The 18,588-nt window shown below is 60.3% G+C and overlaps 1 protein-coding gene across 1 annotated transcript; it reads right to left on the bottom strand.

The window, feature by feature from the left end:
- Positions 1-1,632: 1,632 nt before the first annotated feature.
- On the bottom strand, positions 1,633-15,048 carry CCDC92B (coiled-coil domain containing 92B). Its single transcript, XM_068910577.1, has 4 exons — positions 14,980-15,048; positions 7,706-7,859; positions 5,157-5,204; positions 1,633-2,225 (listed from the first exon to the last, which is right to left on the bottom strand). The coding sequence occupies exons 1-4, from the start codon at positions 15,022-15,024 to the stop codon at positions 1,633-1,635; spliced, it is 840 nt and encodes a 279-aa protein (XP_068766678.1). The 5' UTR covers positions 15,025-15,048.
- Between the last annotated feature and the right edge of the window lie 3,540 nt (positions 15,049-18,588).

Raw genomic sequence — 18,588 nt, forward strand, 5'->3', positions numbered from 1 at the left:
GCCGTCAGCAGCCGCCTGAGAAGGAGCGGTGCTGCCTTGTTCTGTTTCGATGGCATCGGCTCGCTTTCTATAAATACAAAGGTTAAAATAAGTTTATTCCAACATGATTTCTATTGCAACCATACAGCGCTTTGCCTTTAAAACGAGTGTGCGCACCCACGCGTGCCCCCACAGCCGCGCGTGGGTACAGGCAGCTGCGCCCGCGGGTGCGCGCAGAGGCGGGGGGTCCCGGCAGGGGGGGGGGCCGGCGGGGGGGGTCCTGGTGGGGGGGTGGGCCTGGCAGGAGTATCCCGGTGGGGGGTCCTGGTGGGGGGGGTCCCGGAAGGCGGGGGTCCCGGTGGGGGTGGCCGGGCAGGGGGGTCCTGGCAGGGGGTCCTGGCGGGGGGGGGTCCCGGTAGGGGCGGCCTGGGGGGGGTCCCGATGGGGAGTCCCGGCAGGAGGGGCCCCGGCGAGGGGGATCGCCCCCCCCCGCTCCCTGCCCTGGGGTCGGCAGCCAGCGCTATGGCTTCGCCAGCGGTTCGGTACCGAGGGGCTCTGCAGCCTCCACTCGAGGCCGCGAGGCTGGCGGCAGCCAGGTTGCACCGGGGCCGCGGGGCTGTGTCGGCAGCGGCTCGTCGCCCGTCCGGGCGCTCGGGCCTCGGGCAGCCGCTGGGGCCTGCGGACGCGCGAGGAGCGAAACCTTCCCGGCGGCGCCCGGGGCCGCACTGGGCCGGGCCGGGCCGCACCAGGCCGCACCAGGCCAGGCTGGGCTGGTCTGGGCTGCACCGGGCCGGGCTGGGCCGCACCAGGCCACACCAGGCCGCACCGGGCCGGGCTGGGCCGTACCAGGCCGCACCAGGCCGGGCTGGGCTGGTCTGAGCCATACCAGGCCGCGCTGGGCTGGGCTGGGCCGCACCAGGCCGGGCTGGGCCGGGCTGGGCTGGTCTGAGCCATACCAGGCTGCGCTGGGCCGCACCGGGCTGCACCAGGCCGCACCGGGCCGCGCTGGGCTGCACCAGGCCGCACCAGGCCAGGCTGGGCCGCACCAGGCCACACCAGGCCGCACCGGACCGGGCTGGGCCGCACCAGGCCACACCAGGCCGGGCTGGGCTGGTCTGAGCCACACCAGGCCGCACTGGGCCGGGCTGGGCCGCACCGGGCTGCACCAGGCCGCACCGGGCCGGGCTGGGCCGCACCAGGCCGCACCAGGCCGGGCTGGGCTGGTCTGAGCCACACCAGGCCGCACTGGGCCGGGCTGGGCCGCACCGGGCTGCACCAGGCCGCACCGGGCCGGGCTGGGCCGCACCAGGCCGCACCAGGCCGGGCTGGGCTGGTCTGAGCCACACCAGGCCGCACTGGGCCGGGCTGGGCCGCACCGGGCTGCACCAGGCCGCACCGGGCCGGGCTGGGCCGCACCAGGCCGCACCAGGCCGGGCTGGGCTGGTCTGAGCCACACCAGGCCGCACTGGGCCGGGCTGGGCCGCACCAGGCTGCACCAGGCCACACCGGGCCGCACCGGGCCGCGCTGGGCCGCACCAGGCTGCACCGGGCCGGGCTGGGCCGGGCTGGGCCGCACCAGGCCACACTGGGCCAGGCCGGTCCGCGCTGGGCCGCGCCAGGCCGACATGCCTCCAGCGGCGGCGGCGGCAGCGCTTAGCGCCGGTCCCTGGCACGGCGGGGGCCTGGTCCGGGGCTGGGGCTGGGGCCGTGCCCCCCAGCTGGCTGCCCCCCGGGCTCCCGCGGCCCGGCGGCGGCGGCAGTGGCGGCGTGGCCGGCGGGCTGGCGGGGGGCTGCACGACGCCGCGCCGCGTAGAGGAAGAGGGCCGGGTCGGGCATGGCGTCGGGCTCGTCGCCCGCCGGCGGCGGGGGCGGCGGGGGGGGGTGCTGGGCGCAGCCCCGGCGCGGGGGTCCCCGGGGGCCGCGGGGCCGGCCCTCGGCCGGGGCGGGCCGGGGTGGCGGCGGTGGGCGGCGGGCGGCGGCGGCGGTGGCCTGCAGCTGCAGCGAGAGGCGGGCGGCCGCCTGCGCCCGCTGCTGCAGCTCGGCGTCGAGGACGGCGGCGCGGTGGCTCCGGCGCTTCAGCTCCTGCAGGAAGTCGCGCTCCTCGCTGCGCAGGCGGGAGCGCAGCGCCGCCACCAGCCTCTCCTTGCGCCGCAGCTCCCGCCGCAGCTCCGCGTTGTCCCTCTCCTGCTCCTGCAGCCGGGCCGCCATGGCCCGGCACCGCTCCTCCAGCTCCCGGTCGAGGGCGTCTGCGGGGCCGAGGAGGGCAGGCGGTCAGCGGGCCGGCCCCGATCCCCCCGCCGCCGCCCGTTCCGCCCTGCTCCCGTCCTGACCGGGAGCTGACCCGCCGGGGGGGTTATGGCCTGGGAGAGAAGAGCCAAGCGCGGGTGACACCGTCAGCTCCCGGCTCTTTGGTGTCTTTGGCCTCCTGCCGGGACACTCCACCGCCCGCTGAGGGGAGGGAGAGCGTCAGTCCGGGGTTACGGAGCGGTCGGGCCGTGCTCGGCCGAGAACTGGGGAGCAATGCGCATGCTGCTGCGCACGCGTTTATTAGCGATGTGCTCCCACACATGTATGCATTTATTAGCAATGTGCAACCATACATGTATGCATTTATTAGTGGTGTGCATGCATGTATGTATTTATTAGCAATATGCATGCGTCTGTGCATGTATTTATTAGTGATGTGCATGCATACATGTATGCATTTATTATCGATGTGCATGCATGTATGCATTTATTAGCAACATGCATGCGTCTGTTCATGTATTTATTAGTGACGTGCATGCATACATGTATGCATTTATTAGCAATATGCATGCTTCTGTGCATGCATTTATTAGCGATGTGCATGCATACATGTATGCATTTATTAGCGGTGTGCACCCATACATGTACATATTTATTAGCAACATGCATGCATACATGCACACATTTCTTTGTGGGTGTATGAAAGAGGCCGGGTGCCACAGGCAGCTCCCAAGGAGCCGCCTGCTTGGGTGCGAGCGTCCTGGCCCGGTGCCCCGTACCCGCCTGCTTGGGCGCCGGTGGCGCGAGTCATGGGTCTTTGCCCTGGCCGAGCCCTTCTCCCGGTGCCGGCCAGCACCCGGCGCAGAAAGCGGGGCGCGAGGAGGCTTTGGGCAGGCTGCTGCTGGGCTGGTGGCTGCAGAGGAAACGTGCTTCACCCCAAGCCGGGAAGGGAGGCAGTTGCAGGCGGCAACGACGAGGCCAGTGCATGCGACCCCCGGGGGTCCAGGGCCGAGCGGCCCCGGCGGCGGAGGGGGCTCTGGGCCGAGCCCGGTCGCTGGCCGCAGCGGGGCTAGGGGTGTCCCCGGCCGGGCAGCCGCCGCCGCTCTGCGCCCACCCGTCCCCGTCCCCGTCCGCCCCTCCGTCTGTCCGTCCGCCCCTCCGTCCGGGCGGGCTCGGCGCTGGCAGCAGGGCCCGGTCAGAGTCCGCAGCCCGCCGGGTTGCCCAACGCGGCCAGCTCGGCGCCAGCCCGGCGGACTCTGCCCGGGGCCGGGGCTGCCGCAGGGCACGGCGGGCTGTGTGCCTGGGTGTGCCCGCGCCGCGGTGGGGTGTGCATGGGGGTGTGTGTGTGCATGTGCGTGTGCGTGTGTGTGTGTGTGTGTGTGTGTGCATGCATGGGGGTGTGGGTGCGTGGGTGTGTGTGTGTGCATGCATGGGTGGGTGTGGGTGTGTGGGTGGGTGTGCAGGCATGGGTGTGTGTGTGTGCACGTATGGGTGGGTGTGGGTGTGCAGGCATGGGTGTGTGTGTGTGCACGTATGGGTGGGTGGGTGGGTGTGCGTGCTCATGCATGGGGGTGTGTGTGTGTGTGCGTGTGTGTGTGTATGCATGCGCATGGGTATGTGTGTGTGATGCCTGGGTATGTGTGCACACCTCTGTGCGTGTGTGTGCATGCCTCTGTGTGTGCATGTGTGTGTATGTGTGTGCATGCATGGGGGGGTGTGCATGTGTGCATGGGGGTGTGTGCATGCATGGGGGTGTGTGCACGCCTCTGTGTGTGTGTGCATGCCTGCGTGTGCACGCCTGTGTGTTTGTGTGGGCACACTTGGGTGTGTGTGTACGTGTGAGTGTGTGTGTGCACACACGTGTTTGTGTGCACGTGCATGTGCATGTGTGTGTGTGCATGCCTGTGTGTGTGTGTGCACGCGTGCATGTGTGTGCACGCCTGCGTGTGTGTGCACGCATGTGCGCACGCCCTGCGGCGAGGCAGGGGCTGCACGTGCCTCCGGAGAAGGCGCCGACACGAGGGCGGCGTGGGAAGGAGAGGCCGGACGAGCCGCGCGGGGAGCCAACAGCCATGCCGGGGAGCGGAGCGCAGGGCCAGCCCTCGGCTCTCCCCTGCCCGCGCAGCCTTGGTCCCGGCAGGGCGCCCGACGGCGCCGGCCGCAGGGATCCTGCTTGGAGCTTGCAAATGTTTCTCGTGCACCAAGACTTCTCCCCCCACCCTTATTTTGGAATGCAGAAGATTATTCTAGGGGCAAAACCGATTGTCTGACGAACACAGAGTGTTGGGTGATTTTCTGAATCGGCCTCTTGATTGCAATCAGGATGGTTCAAACAGGCGAGGGGGCTGGCGGGGAGCTGATAACCTCCTTGTTTGCTTTCCTGGGGCTCAGGGCTTTGCATCTGCCGCTTGCTCCCGGCCGGGGGGCTGGGTAAAAGGCGGCAGGGGAGCAAACCCTTTGGATGCTCCCTTTCAAATGCAAACCCAGGCCGTCAAAGGGCGGCTCAAGGAGGGCGGACTGAGGACATCTCATCGCCTTCCCAGTGGCAGCCTGTCCCCTGCAGGCAAGGCCCTGTCGCCGGGGGGGACACCCACCTGGGGACACCCACCCACTTGGGGACATCACCTGGTGACACCCATCCACCTGAGGACACCCACCCACTTGGGAACACCCTCCTGGGGACACCACCTGGGGACACCCACCCACTTGGGGACACCACCCCGGGGACACCACCTGGGGACACCCATCCACCCGGGGACACCCACCTGGGGACACCACTTGGTGACACCCATCCACCTGGGGACACCCACCCACTTGGGGACACCCCCCTGGGGACACCACCTGGGGACACCCGCCCACCCGGGGACGCCCACTCCTCGCCCCGGCCGCACGACGCTCCTCTGGTGGCACGCCAGCGCCGGTGACCTTACCCTGCTGGCGGGCCTCCAGCTCCTTGATCTCCAGGTCGTGGGTCAGCTCTGCAAGAGAGGTGGAGCGGGCATCAGAAAGGAGCAGCCCGCGGCGCCGGCCCGCGGCCCCCCACCCCGGACAGGGCTTGCTGAGGCAAAACCCAGCGTTTCTGGTGATTTCTGTGGTGGGGTTAAGCAGCCTTGAGCTCTGCCGTCGGACACGGCCCTTTGCCCCCGGGAGGCAGCAGCGGCAGGTCCTGCCCCGTCGCGGGATGCTTTCGCCGGCAAGGCCGTCTAAGAGAGCTGCTGGACCACTCTGAGGGTCTGAAAACGGACCGAGGCGCTAGGGGCCAGCGAGAGCGATCCCGGACCGCGCGAGCCCGCAGGCGCCGGCCCCCGGGGCAGCTTGGCTCCAGCCCGCGGACCTCCGCGGAGAGCCGCCCTGGAGGCACTTAGCAGACACCCCCGGCGCGGCGCACCGGCAGCGGCGGGAGGACAAGCAGGGGGACGACAGCAGCGTTCAGCTGTTTTGGAGCGTTTTTCCCCAAACCGACTTCCGACGGTTAATCTTTGCCCTACATTTTTCTTTCAATCTGCTTTGGCGGTGACTCCAAACCCCATCGCCGCCACCCCCCGGCAGAGGCGCTGGGCTCAGGCTGCTCTGCCGGGGGAACGGGGCGCACCGCTAACCGAGAAGGTAACGCAACGTCGGGAGGCTCGGGGCCCGGGGCGGCGCGGCGCCCCGGCAGGCCTCTGCCTCCCTTCGCTCTTCTCCGCGGCGGCGCTGGCCACGGCGCGTGGCGGGGAGCGTGGGCACGTCGCGCCTTGCGGGCCCTTGCGCGCCCCCCGGGCCGTGGGCTGCAGCGTTCGCCCAGCGAAGCCGACCCGTCCCCGGTCCCCGCGGCGGCGGCGACGCGGCACGAGGTCTGCGTGGATTCGGAGGGGCTGGCGGGGGCTCTGCGCCCTGGCTGGTCCCTGTCCCCGTCCCCGTCCCCATCCCTGTCCCTGTCCCGGTGCTGGTCCCGGTCTCCGTCCCCGTCCCCATCCCCGTCCCCGTCCCCGTCCCCGTCCCCGTCCCCGTCCCTGTCCCCGTCTCCGTCCCCGTCCCCATCCCCGTCCCCGTCCCCATCCCCGTCCCCATCCCCGTCCCCGTCCCGGTCTCCGTCCCTATCCCTGTCTCCATCCCCATCCCCGTCCCCATCCCCATCCCCATCCCGGTCCCCGTTCCCATCCCGGTCCCCATCCCCGTCCCCGTCCCCGTCCCCATCCCCGTCCCCATCCCAGTCCCCGTCCCCATCCCCGTTCCCATCCCGGTCCCCATCCCCGTCCCCGTCCCCGTCCCCATCCCCGTCCCCATCCCAGTCCCCGTCCCCACCCCCGTCCCCATCCCGGTCCCCGTTCCCATCCCCATCCCCGTCCCTGTCCCCGTCCCCGTCCCCATCCCCGTCCCCGTCCCCGTCCCCATCCCCGTCCCCATCCCAGTCCCCGTCCCCATCCCCATCCCCATCCCATCCCCGTCCCGGTCTCCGTCCCTGTCCCCGTCCCGGTCCCCGTCCCGGTCCCCGTCCCCGTCCTCCGTGTGGCCCAAAGCCCTGGTGTGGCCAAGGACCGCCGGCAGGACGCAGAGCAGGGTCGCTTCGCCTGGCGGCCAAGCATCTAGCGGGCTTTGGCCCTTAACGCAACATTTTGCTGCGCTCTCCGGCTAGAAGCGGGGGCCGCCGAGTCACGGGAGCGCTGTCCTGCCCCAGCTGCCCCCGGCCCCGGCCCCGGGGCGGCCGCGCGGGGCCCACAACACGGAGCTGCCAGCTCCGCTCTTCTGCGGAGAAACAGCCAGAGCGGGTGACAGCGCTCAAAACACGGCCAAGCTCAGCTGCGAAGCAGAGGGGGGCTTCGCCGCCGCCGCTCCCCGCGCAGAGCCGGGGGAGGACGCGGCTGCCCGCCCCTGCCCGCCCGCGGCGCCCGGCCGCTACCGGCCTCGTTGCGGCCGCTGGGGGAGTCGGAAGTGCTGCGCCTGCTGCAGGCGCCAGAGCTCGGCTCGCTCGCCCGTCTGCAGAGGCTGCAGATGGAGCTAGTAAAGGAAAAGCGAGAAGCAGCACGACAAAAGCTTGGAGGAGACGGGGAAAACCAGGCAATGCTCCCAAGGCAGACGCGTCTCCGCTGCCCGGGAGTCGGCGAGGGAGAGAAGCTGGGGGACGGCGGGCGGCTAGCGATCGCTGAATTAGAGATGAGGGCGAGGGTGGGAGCTGGAGGGGCGCGGGGCAGAGACCGGCCGGGGCGCCTGCCGGAGGCCGGGGGGAGCTCCTGGACCGCGCGCGGGGCCCGCCGTTCCCGGCGTGGAGCAGGACCGGCGCCGCAGCGGCCGGCTCGCCTGGGCGCCCCACGTCCCCGTCTTGGTGCTTCGCGCGACCGACAGCCCGATGCCCGACGCGCTCCAGCTTATTCCGGGCCCTGCCGGCCCTCGGGCAGGGAGCCCAGGGGGCTGTTTCCCCGCGAGCGGCGGGGACGCCCTGCAGCGCGAGCCGCGGCGCTGGGCCAGCCCCGGGCAGCGCCGCGGGGGCTCGGCCGCTCACCTGAGCAGTGCTTCTGCAGGCGGAGGATCTCGAGGTGCAGGTCGTGCAGCAGCTCCGTTTGCTCCTTCTTCAGGAAGGCGATGTGTCGCTGCACGCTCTGGATCTGGTGCTCCAGGGACACGGTCTCCATCGCAACCGAATGCGCGGGCCAGGCCTGCGGGGAGCGGAGAGGGCTGGCCATCAGGCGGGCAGCGGGGCGCGCGAGCGGCAGAGCCGGCCGGGCGCCGAGGCGGTTCGTCCCCGGCTGGGGCCGAACCAGCTCCGCGGGCACGAGGTACCCCCGGGGAGGGCGCCAGGGCCCCTCGCAGCCCCAGTGCCGGACCCCTCCACGGCCGCGGCGCAGCTCTGCCCTGCGCTTGGCCCCAGGCAGCCTGGTTCACGGCTGAGCAGGTTGCATCTGGGCCGGGGGCTGCCCTCTCCCCCGGCGGCCGTTGCACCGGAGCCCCTTCCGGCTGTCACTGGCCGCGCCACCTGCCAGGGAGCAGCACCGCAGCGAGGGATCTCGCACCCGAGCAAAACAAGAGGCTCCGTCCAACCCAGCCAGCGTTACGTGGCGAGGAGGTTCGTGTTGTCTCGCAGGAGAAGAAACGGCTTCGCCGGTAACTCGGCAGCCCCGGCGCGCGGGTGAGCTGCCCGCCGGGGCCGCGGCGCTGCGGGGCGGAAACGCGCCTCCGCAAGCATCCTCAGTCCCGGGAAACACCGCTTCGTGGGGATGGGGAAACCATCCTCATTCCTTGCATCGAACCCGGAGGGGAGGGAAACGTTTTATCTATAGCAAACCGTGCACAAGGTCTGGCACATTTTGGCCAGCCAGCCTAAAGGACAGCGGGCATCGATCTGCCGCTGGGAAGCTGTTTCCATTTCTTTATTCATCCACGTCTGACTTTATTTTTCTTTCTATAGAAACTTTACTTCATGTTTACAGCACACCCGGTTCCTTAATGTAGGACATTTAAGCCAATTCCCGCATCCTACATCAAATCAAACTGCATTTAAGCCTGATTCCAAAGTAAGCGATCTTGGCAACGCCCCCAGCTCAGAGCTCTGGTCTCGCCAAGGCCTCTAAAGATTTGTGAAAGCCCTAAAATCAAGCCTCCGAGCGCCTGCTCCCCGGCGAGGGGGAGGGTGGCACGCACCTGCCCCGGCCTTTGCTTCCCAGGGGGATAAACCCCCCCCCCGGAAGAGCTTGTGCCCCTCTGCTTTCCAGGAGTGCTTCGTGTGCAGGGAGCTCTGCTTGGAAACAGCAGTGCATCTCCCTGCGGCCAGCGCTGCCTGCGAGCCGTGGACGGGTGTCCCGGGGGGTTCTCCCAAATTGCCCCCCTCTGCTCAGTGGTGCTGCTCCTCCGGGGGCTGGGGGGACGGAGCCGGGCGCTGCCGGTGCAGCCGTCCCTCTCCAGGAGCGACGCTGGAGCAGGTTCACCGTGCCTGGAGCGCTGACGGAAGCACCAGCAACTTGTTTGGATCCAGGGGAGATGCTGAACTGGCAAGTAAATAAATAGCTGCACAAAGACACTGTGTTCTCTTGTAATTCTCTCTTGAGGGGGTCAAACCAAAGCCATGGCTCCAGGTGCACAAGGGAAATGTGTGTCCTGACTGCATCCCTTCCCTCTGAGAGGTAATCAGGGTTTATGCTGCTGTCACTAAAGGCTGCAGCCTGGTTTTGAGTCTGCAGGAGCCTGAATGAAGCCTAAAATAAGAAAATTGAGTAAAGTGAACTAGCTTTGGCACTTATGATGGATTGTCACTTGCTATTTTTTTTTTTTTTTGCCCCAAGAGCTGTTCCTGGAGGCAAAATAATGGAATTACTAGTTTTAGGATGGCTCTGCTATTCTGGGAATGAAATGCTGCAAGTGTTTACCCCATGCATGCTACGGAAAAGCATGAAAAGGGCCAGTGTAATGTATTAAGGCAATAGGGACAAAAATCTTGCTTCTCATTTAAGGTGCTTATTTGGGGAAGTATGATTGATACCAACCTAAAGCTTCCCCATGGAACAATGTAGGGCAGGTGAAAATAACCCTGCTTATTCCTACCTGCCTGAACGTGAGATTCATACGCTCTGTGTAAAGAAGTCACGAGCATTTCCAGGAACCTTAAGGACATGTAGTCTGTGTTTTTTATTTTAAAATGGATCAAGGGGAGGAAAAAAAAATCTAACTCTGGACTTAACTTCCTAATCATTCTCATTTTTTGTGTGGCAAGATGACTTTTTAAGTCTTGTAAGTCATCTACGCTTTCCTGATGATACCTTAAGAGCCAAGATTTAAATGTCTATATCTTAGTAACTTCCAAGAGAGCTGGTGTTCCTTTGCAGTGTCAGAGACAGCAGTGAGGGTAATTCATTAAAGGCAGTGGTGGTGAGGATGCGTTTATTTGTGCCAGCGCATAAGTTACAGAAGCTGTCATCCGGCATAGTCCAGGAATACAAACCATACTATCTGGCAGAGGGCCAAATACGCCTTTTTGCCAGCCCCAACTGTGGGGAGAGATTTGTGGAAGTGCAATGTCTCAGGCTTTGGAGTAGTTTCTTTGAGGAAGTTGTAGAACCTCATCCCTAGAAACATCAGAAAGTAGGTTGGACAAAGCCCTGGAGGATACATAGTGCTATTTTCAAGCATTTTATACTATCTAGTTGAAATGTCTTTAGTAGAAATGGCTGAAAATTTTCCATTGAACCTTTCCCCACCTTTTAAGTGGAAAATTACCCTCTTCTGCCAATGCAATTTTTCATTTGCAAATGAATAGTGGTGTTCATAAACATCAAGTTGTAAAGAAAGTCAAAAAAGGATTTTTCTGGAATTCAGAGATATGATTTTTGTCTCTAATTTGGAAAATAAAAAGCTTGAATGCATTACCTGCATGCTTAAAAAAGTGGGGGTGGGTGGGGGAATGAACTGTTTTCAAGACTATTATGGCAAATACTTAGTGGTTTTGGATCAGCTTTGTCTATTCTAAGTGACTTTCACCATTTCCCTTGAGAAACAGTTCTCAGGCCTGTGGTAGCAATATTAGAGGCATCATGTCTGTGCGCGAACACCACATTTTGTCCAAACTCTCCAATAAGCTTAAGTGTTTTCTTTTCACTTCCACCATAAATCAGGAAGGAACCTCATGACAGCTGGTGGGAACAGGGTGGCCCAGTGGTTTGCTCGCAGGTCGGGTACTGACAGATTTGTTCCCCTCTTGCCACCGCTGTTCTGCTCTGTGGTACTCGGTAAATCACCCTGTCTGCTTCCACGCCTGTAACGTGAGGGTGATGCATTTTGAGAACTACTGATGCAAACTGCCATGTGAGACCTAGGTGCTAACTGGAGTTATTAAAGTAAATAGAATAATGTTGCTGGGAATTGGGATGAAAGTAGAATATGGTCCTCAGGCAATTTAAATTCTGCAGCGTGTTTCATGCTCCTGCAAGTGGCTCAGAGGCTGTTTGCCCGGGTGCTGATCTTTGAGCCCTAAAGCTTTTAAAAGCCCTAATTCTGCTGGGACTGATTTTCCTGCTTATAAAGCTTTTTAGAGCCTGCCCCCTAGGTAGGGGCTTCTTTATAGTGCCTTCCTAAATGCTCCTCTGACCTAGAATAGCTATTGGCTTGCTATGGGGTATGTGCATGTGAAATTCCCATGATGAATGACGCCAAAGCAGGCGGTCGGGCTGCTGCCTGAGAGCGGAGATGTGGAAATCTCTACCAGGGCTTGTGTGCCCCTCGGAGAGGGGGCTGGAGGGGCCACGCGCAATGACCTGGACGCATGGGCATGCCTACGTCGTCACCAGCATGCTGCAGGGGCTGCCAGTCTCTCACAAGCTCCAACTGCTTCCACGTTAAAGGAATAAATGTGCTGCTGCTCTTAGCTATTAGACATCTCTGTTACGAGTAATGGTGCAAGAGCCAATAGCTGTTAATGAAGCAGCAATTCAGTATGAAGTTTCAACAGCATCTGTAAGCCTTCAAGTGTTTCTAATGTTACCAGAACCCAGTGAATGAACCCTTGCCTTGCTGAGGTTGTCTCCGTCCACTACCCTAAGGCACTTCAAAACTGATTCTCAGCACCTAATTCTTTCTCCATTGCTTTTCAAGGCAAGCAGAGATTGCAATAGCACTTTCAGCATTTAGTTTGATGCAGTGCCTTTGGACCCTTCACACTGCAAAATCACTTGGGAGGTGTTGGCAGTTAATAAGGATTATCTGCTGCTGCTGGCTGACTTAAAAATGCTTTACAGAGCCATTGCATCTCCCGGCTAATAATGCTGAGGCTCCCTATGCCGAGGGCTTCGAAGCACCCAGCAAATGTTGATGACCGTACTGCTACGCAATGAAGGGAGGCAGGAACCTTCTGCCCATTTAACAGATATGGGAGCCAAAGCACAGCGATTCAGGTTATCGCTCTCAGGGATACTAAATGTTAGCTCCTCTCACACCAGCCTCGTAAGCGCAGCTCCCAAAAGGGATTGTTGTGCTGCATCAAGCAATAATAGGGAGTGGAAGTAAACCTGCGCTGGTCCCTCCTCTGCTGCTTTAGCTATTTCTTTTTTCTTTTATTCTTTTCTAGACTTAGTTCTAATTTGCCAAAACAACTGGTGGGGGAAACTTTCATAGTGACTGAGTACTATGTAACCTCATATATAGCTCCTCAAAACAGTAAAAATTCTAGGAAGTAACCTCATTCAAAATAATTCAAGGGTAAGTGATATTCTTTAGTCTGAGAGGATGCTCTGTGCCCTTGAGTTCCTGATTGCATATAGACAGCTGGAAAGAAAGTAGCAACCATCAGCTGAACAGTGATTCTGCCCCTATTCAAAGGTGATGCCTTCAGTCTGAGCTGGTCCCTTCTCCCTGCAGAGCTTTGGCTGCTGTCTCTGCTGTTGGAGGAGCCTGCTCCACTAGTACCTGCATCAGCACTTGAGCTGAGTAGAAGATCAAGGGCTCAAGGACTGTCCTTGCCAGCAAAGGCTGCACCTGGCTCTACCCACCTTGCTAAAACTTCCCTGGTTTAAGGTTGGTGGTCCCTTTCCAGAAAGCCCTGAACATGGAACAGGTTCTCCCCGGGTTTTGCTGGTGATGCTGCAGAATGAGTACCACGTTAAAAGTGAAGCACTTTGGCACTTAAACGTCATAGGACATTTAGGGGACTGAGTGCCACGTCACAGAACTTTTGAGGAAAGTTTCTCTTGCTGACATGACAAGGCTGTGAGCACAGGACTCCCCCCTGGGCAGGGCATTCTGGGCCAGATATTTAGCTTTTAAAATGTGCTTTTAATACCTCAATCCTCAACTCTTAAGTGCCAAATAAGTGAGAGGTTTCTGAGCACACACAGTTCACAGGAGGAGTCAGAAGGCAAATGCAATCCCACAAACATGAAAATGCAGAGATATTCACCAGGTATAGGAGCTGAACGCTGCTCCAGAAGGGGCCTGAGACAGCTGTTTCCTGAAAAAGAGAGCTTTCTTGCTACTCTCAGCTGTCTCCCGGCAAGCTCCGACTCCACGTGTTCCTTTGCTGGTAGAGGTTGTCCAAGCCTGGGCCGTGGGCTGGCACCTCAGTCGAGGCAGCTCCTCGGGGCACGGCCGCTGCTCCCTGCAGCCTCCCAAGCTGGCGGATCATGGGTACAACCGTAAACGCTAGGCCGCCTTGTGTTCCTGCCCCTCATCTCTAAAATGGAGATTTTTTTCCCCCCCCTCAGTCCTCCTTTTCCAACTTGAAACTAAAATGTTTCAGAGACAAAGCACTTTGGGAGTGCTGATCTCAGCTGGATGTTTCAAGGTACTACTGCAATATTGTAGTGAGATTTGCAGTTTCATCCCAATTTATCAAGATTCTTATATCTTGTAAAACAAATGAAACAACCAACCTTTTACATAGTAGCTACAATAACTGATTTAATTTCAAGTCTACTAAGAACTAATTTCCATTGCATAGGCAGCTTGTTTGAGAATTTCCTTCTGAGGTAACACTGTGCGCAAGTTTTTGTTTATACCAGCCTGAATCCCAAAATTTCAGTGTAAGAAAACCTCACTTCCTGACAGTACATTTCAAAGACAGATATGTTTTTGTATTTATACAACCCTAGCACAAACACTGTAATGCCAAGATCCAGTTCTTATTCACATGATCATTTTTCCCCCATAAACGGCAAACTAACCAGGAGTCGGGGTGCAAAGTTTGCAGACACAGGTAACAAATTTCATCCTGCTGTGGTTGCCAGTAATGACTCCCCTCTCCGCCATATTAAAACATGCAGGCATAAACTCTGATACATTAGAAACTGATAGTGCCTAATGTTGGATCTCAGAGAATACAAGCACGCACATTAAACTTTGCAACAACGTCCAGAAGCAGGTATCTTTTTAAAGGTGAGGAAAATAAGGCAGAAGAAAGCTAAGAAACCTGCAGAAGGTCACAGAGATGGTGGCAATGCCAGGGATAGAAAACAGAGGTGAAATCCTGGCCTTGGAAAAGTCGGTAGGAAACCTTCCTTGATTTCATTAGAGGCAGAATTACACTCAAAGTCCTATTAGTTATTCATTATCTCCAGTGTCTATTTAAAGACTAAATCAATACAAATGCTGATTATAAATTATTGTGTTTTCTAGCAATTCTCTAAATGTGACAGGCTGACTAACAGCCAAAGCTAAAGCTTTTCATTTGGTTGCAACTGCTGAAAGCAAGGCCGTGTTTTCTCCTGCTGGCTTCATGGGAATTAACTAAGGATTCTGCCCGTTGTCAGGAGATCAGGATTTGGCCCGCAATCAACACTTTGCATCAATCATAATCTTAAGTGGGTGATCCCCGTGGTGTGATCCTGCACTTTGGAAATTTTGTGGCAGAGCTGTCTCATCTCCAACAGAGTCCTTCTACAGACACTTAACTCTCTAACTACCGGTGGAAATGAGCAGAGAGCCTTGCTGTACTTTGAACTGCTTTCCCACGGCAAAAGAAGGAGAAATGAGCCATCAACGGTTATGTACAGAGTGAAGCAACTTCTAGAAGAGATAAAAGAAGGGCTCTAGGCAACTTCTGGAGGAGAAGTTCCCCCCGTATGCGCGCCAGACCCTTTACCGGGGTCGTTCCCCTCCCTCGCTCCGCAGCCCGGCTGCACGTCCCCTCGGGCGGCAGCGGGTCTGCGCTGGCTCCTGCGGCAGGATCTGTCTGCCGGAGCCGGCGGGCGGCTCTGCTGCGCGGGCGGCCCCGGCGGCGGCAGCTCCCCGCTCCCAGCGCCCCGCAGCCGCCGCCTCCGTCCCCGGCTCCCCCCGCCCGGCCCGGCCGCGGTCCCTTACCTGGGGGGAGCGGCGGGGCCCCGCCGGGCGCCCGCTGGGCGTCATGGGGCGGCCGGGCCGGGCCGCGGGGCCGGGCTGCCGCGCTGCCCGCGCTGCCTGCGGCGGCCCCGCCTCGCCCGGCCCGGCCCCGCCGCCGCCGCCGCCCGCCGCGCCGTAAACAGGCGGCAACGTGACCGGAACTGGGGAGCTCCGCCGGGGCGCCGCGCCGGGCCGGGCCGCGCCAGGCGCCTGCGGGACCCGGCGGCTCTGGCTGCTCGGCGGCGCGGCGGGGTTCCCCCGGCGGGGCGGACCCCAGCGCCGTGGGCACCCCCGCATCGGGGCCGGCGCTCGGCTCCCCTCCGGGACCCCCTGCACAGGGGTCGGGTCTCGGCTCCCCCCGGAGACCCCCTCCACACTGGGATCGGGTCTTGGCTCCCCCGGGGACCCCCGGCACCGGGGTCGGGTCTCGGCTCCCCCCGGAGACCCCCTCCACACTGGGATCGGGTCTCGGCTCCCCCGGGGACCCCCGTACCGGGGTCGGGTCTCGGCTCCCCCCGGAGACCCCCTGCACCGGGGTCGGGTCTCGGCTCCCCCCGGAGACCCCCTCCACACTGGGATCGGGTCTTGGCTCCCCCGGGGACCCCCTGCACCGGGGTCGGGTCTCGGCTCCCCCGGGGACCCCCGCTCCGGGGTCGGGTCTCGGCTCCCCCCAGGGCCCCCCCCCCCGCACCAGAATCGGGTCTCGGCTCCCCCCGAGGATCCCCCGCACCAGAATCGGGTCTCGGCTCCCCCCGGGGACTCCCGGTACCGGGGTCGGGTCTTGGCTCCCCCGGGGACCCCCGGCACCGGGGTCGGGTCTCGGCTCCCCCCGGAGACCCCCTCCACACTGGGGTCGGGTCTTGGCTCCCCCGGGGACCCCCGGCACAGGGGTCGGGTCTCGGCTCCCCCCGGAGACCCCCTCCACACTGGGGTCGGGTCTCGGCTCCCCCGGGGACCCCCGCTCCGAGGTCGGGTCTCGGCTCCCCCGGGGGCCCCCCCCCCGCACCAGAATCGGGTCTCGGCTCCCCCCGAGGACTCCCCGCACCAGGATCGGATCTCGGCTCCCCCGGGGACCCCCGCTCCGGGGTCGGGTCTCGGCTCCCCCCGAGGGCCCCCCCCGCACCAGAATCGGGTCTCGGCTCCCCCCGAGGACCCCCCCCCGCTCCGGGGTCGGGTCTCGGCTCCCCCGGGGCAGCCCCTCTCCCGGCCCGGGGCCCCGCTCCCGCTGTCCAAGGTGCTGACGGCCGCGGGGCGCGGACGCTGTCCAAGGTGCTGAAGGCCGCCCACCCTCCTGCCCAGGGCAGCAGCCACCAGGGCGCTCGGCCCGGCCCGGCCCGGCCCGGAGGCCGCGGGCTCTGCTCCCCTCGGCTGCCTCCTCGGGGTCCATGCAGGGACCCTCCTGCTTGCAGCTTCTGTGCAGAGCTTACGGCACCAAACCCACCCATGCGCTGGCGTCCGTGCCCGCTGGAGTCCTGGTCATGCCCTGGTGAAGGCAGGGCAGCCAGGGGAGGCCAGGTGAGCTGCAGCTCCTGAAAACATCGGCCATGGAAATATGCTCAAAAACATCCTGGGCACCTAGTGCTCCCCAACAGCCACCTCCAGTTAAGGCCTGAGTAAAGGGAGCCATTTTGCAGTAGGACAAAAAGCTGGGGAACTTAAGATCTGTTGGAAAACGAGCCATGTTTATGTCTCCTGTGAACATTTTGATGTTAACACACTTTAAGGTGGGAGGTCAAATTAAATGTGAGGCAATAACATTTTCAATAAGGAAGTCAGTGGGTAGGAAGAATTAAAAAAAAAAAAAAAAGCTTGCCAGAAGGTATGGTCCGAGAGGTGATGAGGAACGGTTGTTTACTCAGATAGTTAGAGGACAGTAGTTAATAATTCTTCAAGCCCTTTCATTTGTTATATCCAGAGCAGCTAGGGCTCCACTTTCAAAGATTCATCATATCTGATTTGAAGCAGGGGAACCATAGATGAAGTGGCATGTTCCACGTCATGTGGCAGTGAAGGAACAGAGAGAAATGGTAGAGTCCTCCCTGCATGTCTGCTGATCAGCTGCTGATTTCAGTCCCCTTATTCCAAAATCTGCTACAGAGTTTGCAGTGTTCCTAGTCTTGTGCTTAGCTGGTTTGTGCTGTCATCTTCATATTAAAACTGCTGCTATTCTGCATGTATCAGTCTCCAGTGTTCTTCCTACCATTACTTGCATGTAGCATAGCACACAAATAGCATCTGAATGGGTTGTAAGACTACTTGGACAGGCTGGGTAGCCTGAAGGATATTGCGTGCGGTGCCCTTTTGTCTTTCCTGGTCTGTTCCCCCCCTTGGATGTTTCAGACCTTTGACCTAATACTGAAGTTATACAAAGCATTAAAGAATATGGGAAGCAGTTTGGTTTGTGTCTGAGGGCAGATAAGTAGAAAAGAAAATGGTCTGGATGTAATACAATGGGTTTGTAACAGCCCTATGTTTTAACAGTCAGACAACTGGATCTTTACCTGATGCAAACTGGCATGGTACAGCATGGCTTGGTGCTAACTGCTAGCAGAGAAAAGCTAGGCTTGGCATTAGGACTCTTCTATGGATAATGAGCTACATTTACACTAAAACAGAAGCCATCAAATCAGGAGAAAAGGTGAGCGGTAAGGTCTACACACCCATACATGCTCACACAGTTTCCCAGTTTGCAACGAATTATTCAAACATCTCTGCGTAAGGCCCCAGCAAATGTATCTGAGAGCTTCAGTGCTTCATAATGCTCACCCATTCATGCTGACTTCTGTGTTAGCCTCATTTAAACTGATTTCTCATAAAAAAAAGAGATCTTCCTGCAATGACAAGTTGTTAGGAGGTGATGGACTTTTGTATGAATGAGGAGAGTGTAGACTTTCCTATTCAGAAAAGTGTTGTCTCACTGGGATCATCTCTCACCCATTTGTAATCATCAGATCAACAACTTGCCAAGATGTCATTGTCCATCTCACTGCAGAGCCACGGTTTTGGGGGGGAGTGTTGGTTTTAATGTCTCACTTTCACTTCCCTTAACTCTTAGCCTATTTTAGAAGCAGTGGATTATAGATAGGGAGGTAAGAGGGAGGGGTGGAAATGCATAGGGTGATTTCTGAGTGCATCATGTTTCACCAGATTTGTACATTTTTCATTGATTTTCCACTGACTAAAAGACAAGCCTGCAAACGATCAAGGTCAGACATTCAGGGACAGACAGTTGCCTCTTTCAATGAGGTCATTGCTCCAGGATACGATTGCACTGAAGAGAGGGAAGGCAGTGGAATACAATGCATCCTCTGCACCCAGAATAGCATGTGGATAAAGCGTATTGCCGCTGTAGTGATTACCTAACAGCTTGGATTCAGCCACAATGCATGCGTGCTATTAATATGTATTTCTAATCATCTCTCTCACACACACCATTACATAGTGACCCGGTTTAAAGGGCAGTTCTTAGCTCTGAGAGAGCTGGGTCTCAGCTTTTTTGCCTGGGATATGACCTAGCAGTCCCTCACTAATGCCTCCAGTGACTGTGATCTTCTGCGCCTGCAGTCACGTGATGACCTTTCCCCGCTGCCC

Source organism: Struthio camelus, chromosome 16, assembly GCF_040807025.1.
Source record: "Struthio camelus isolate bStrCam1 chromosome 16, bStrCam1.hap1, whole genome shotgun sequence".
Classification (NCBI taxonomy): Eukaryota; Metazoa; Chordata; class Aves; order Struthioniformes; family Struthionidae; genus Struthio; species Struthio camelus.

Excerpts from the sequence above, each read along its gene's own strand:
- CCDC92B (XM_068910577.1), bottom strand. The coding sequence starts at position 15,024 with ATGACGCCCAGCGGGCGCCCGGCGGGGCCCCGCCGCTCCCCCCAG. Across the intron at positions 7,860-14,979 it reads GGCCCCGCCGCTCCCCCCAG|GCCTGGCCCGCGCATTCGGT; the intron begins GTAAGGGACCGC and ends CGCTCCCCGCAG. Across the intron at positions 5,205-7,705 it reads CCTGCAGAAGCACTGCTCAG|AGCTGACCCACGACCTGGAG; the intron begins GTGAGCGGCCGA and ends CCTCTCTTGCAG.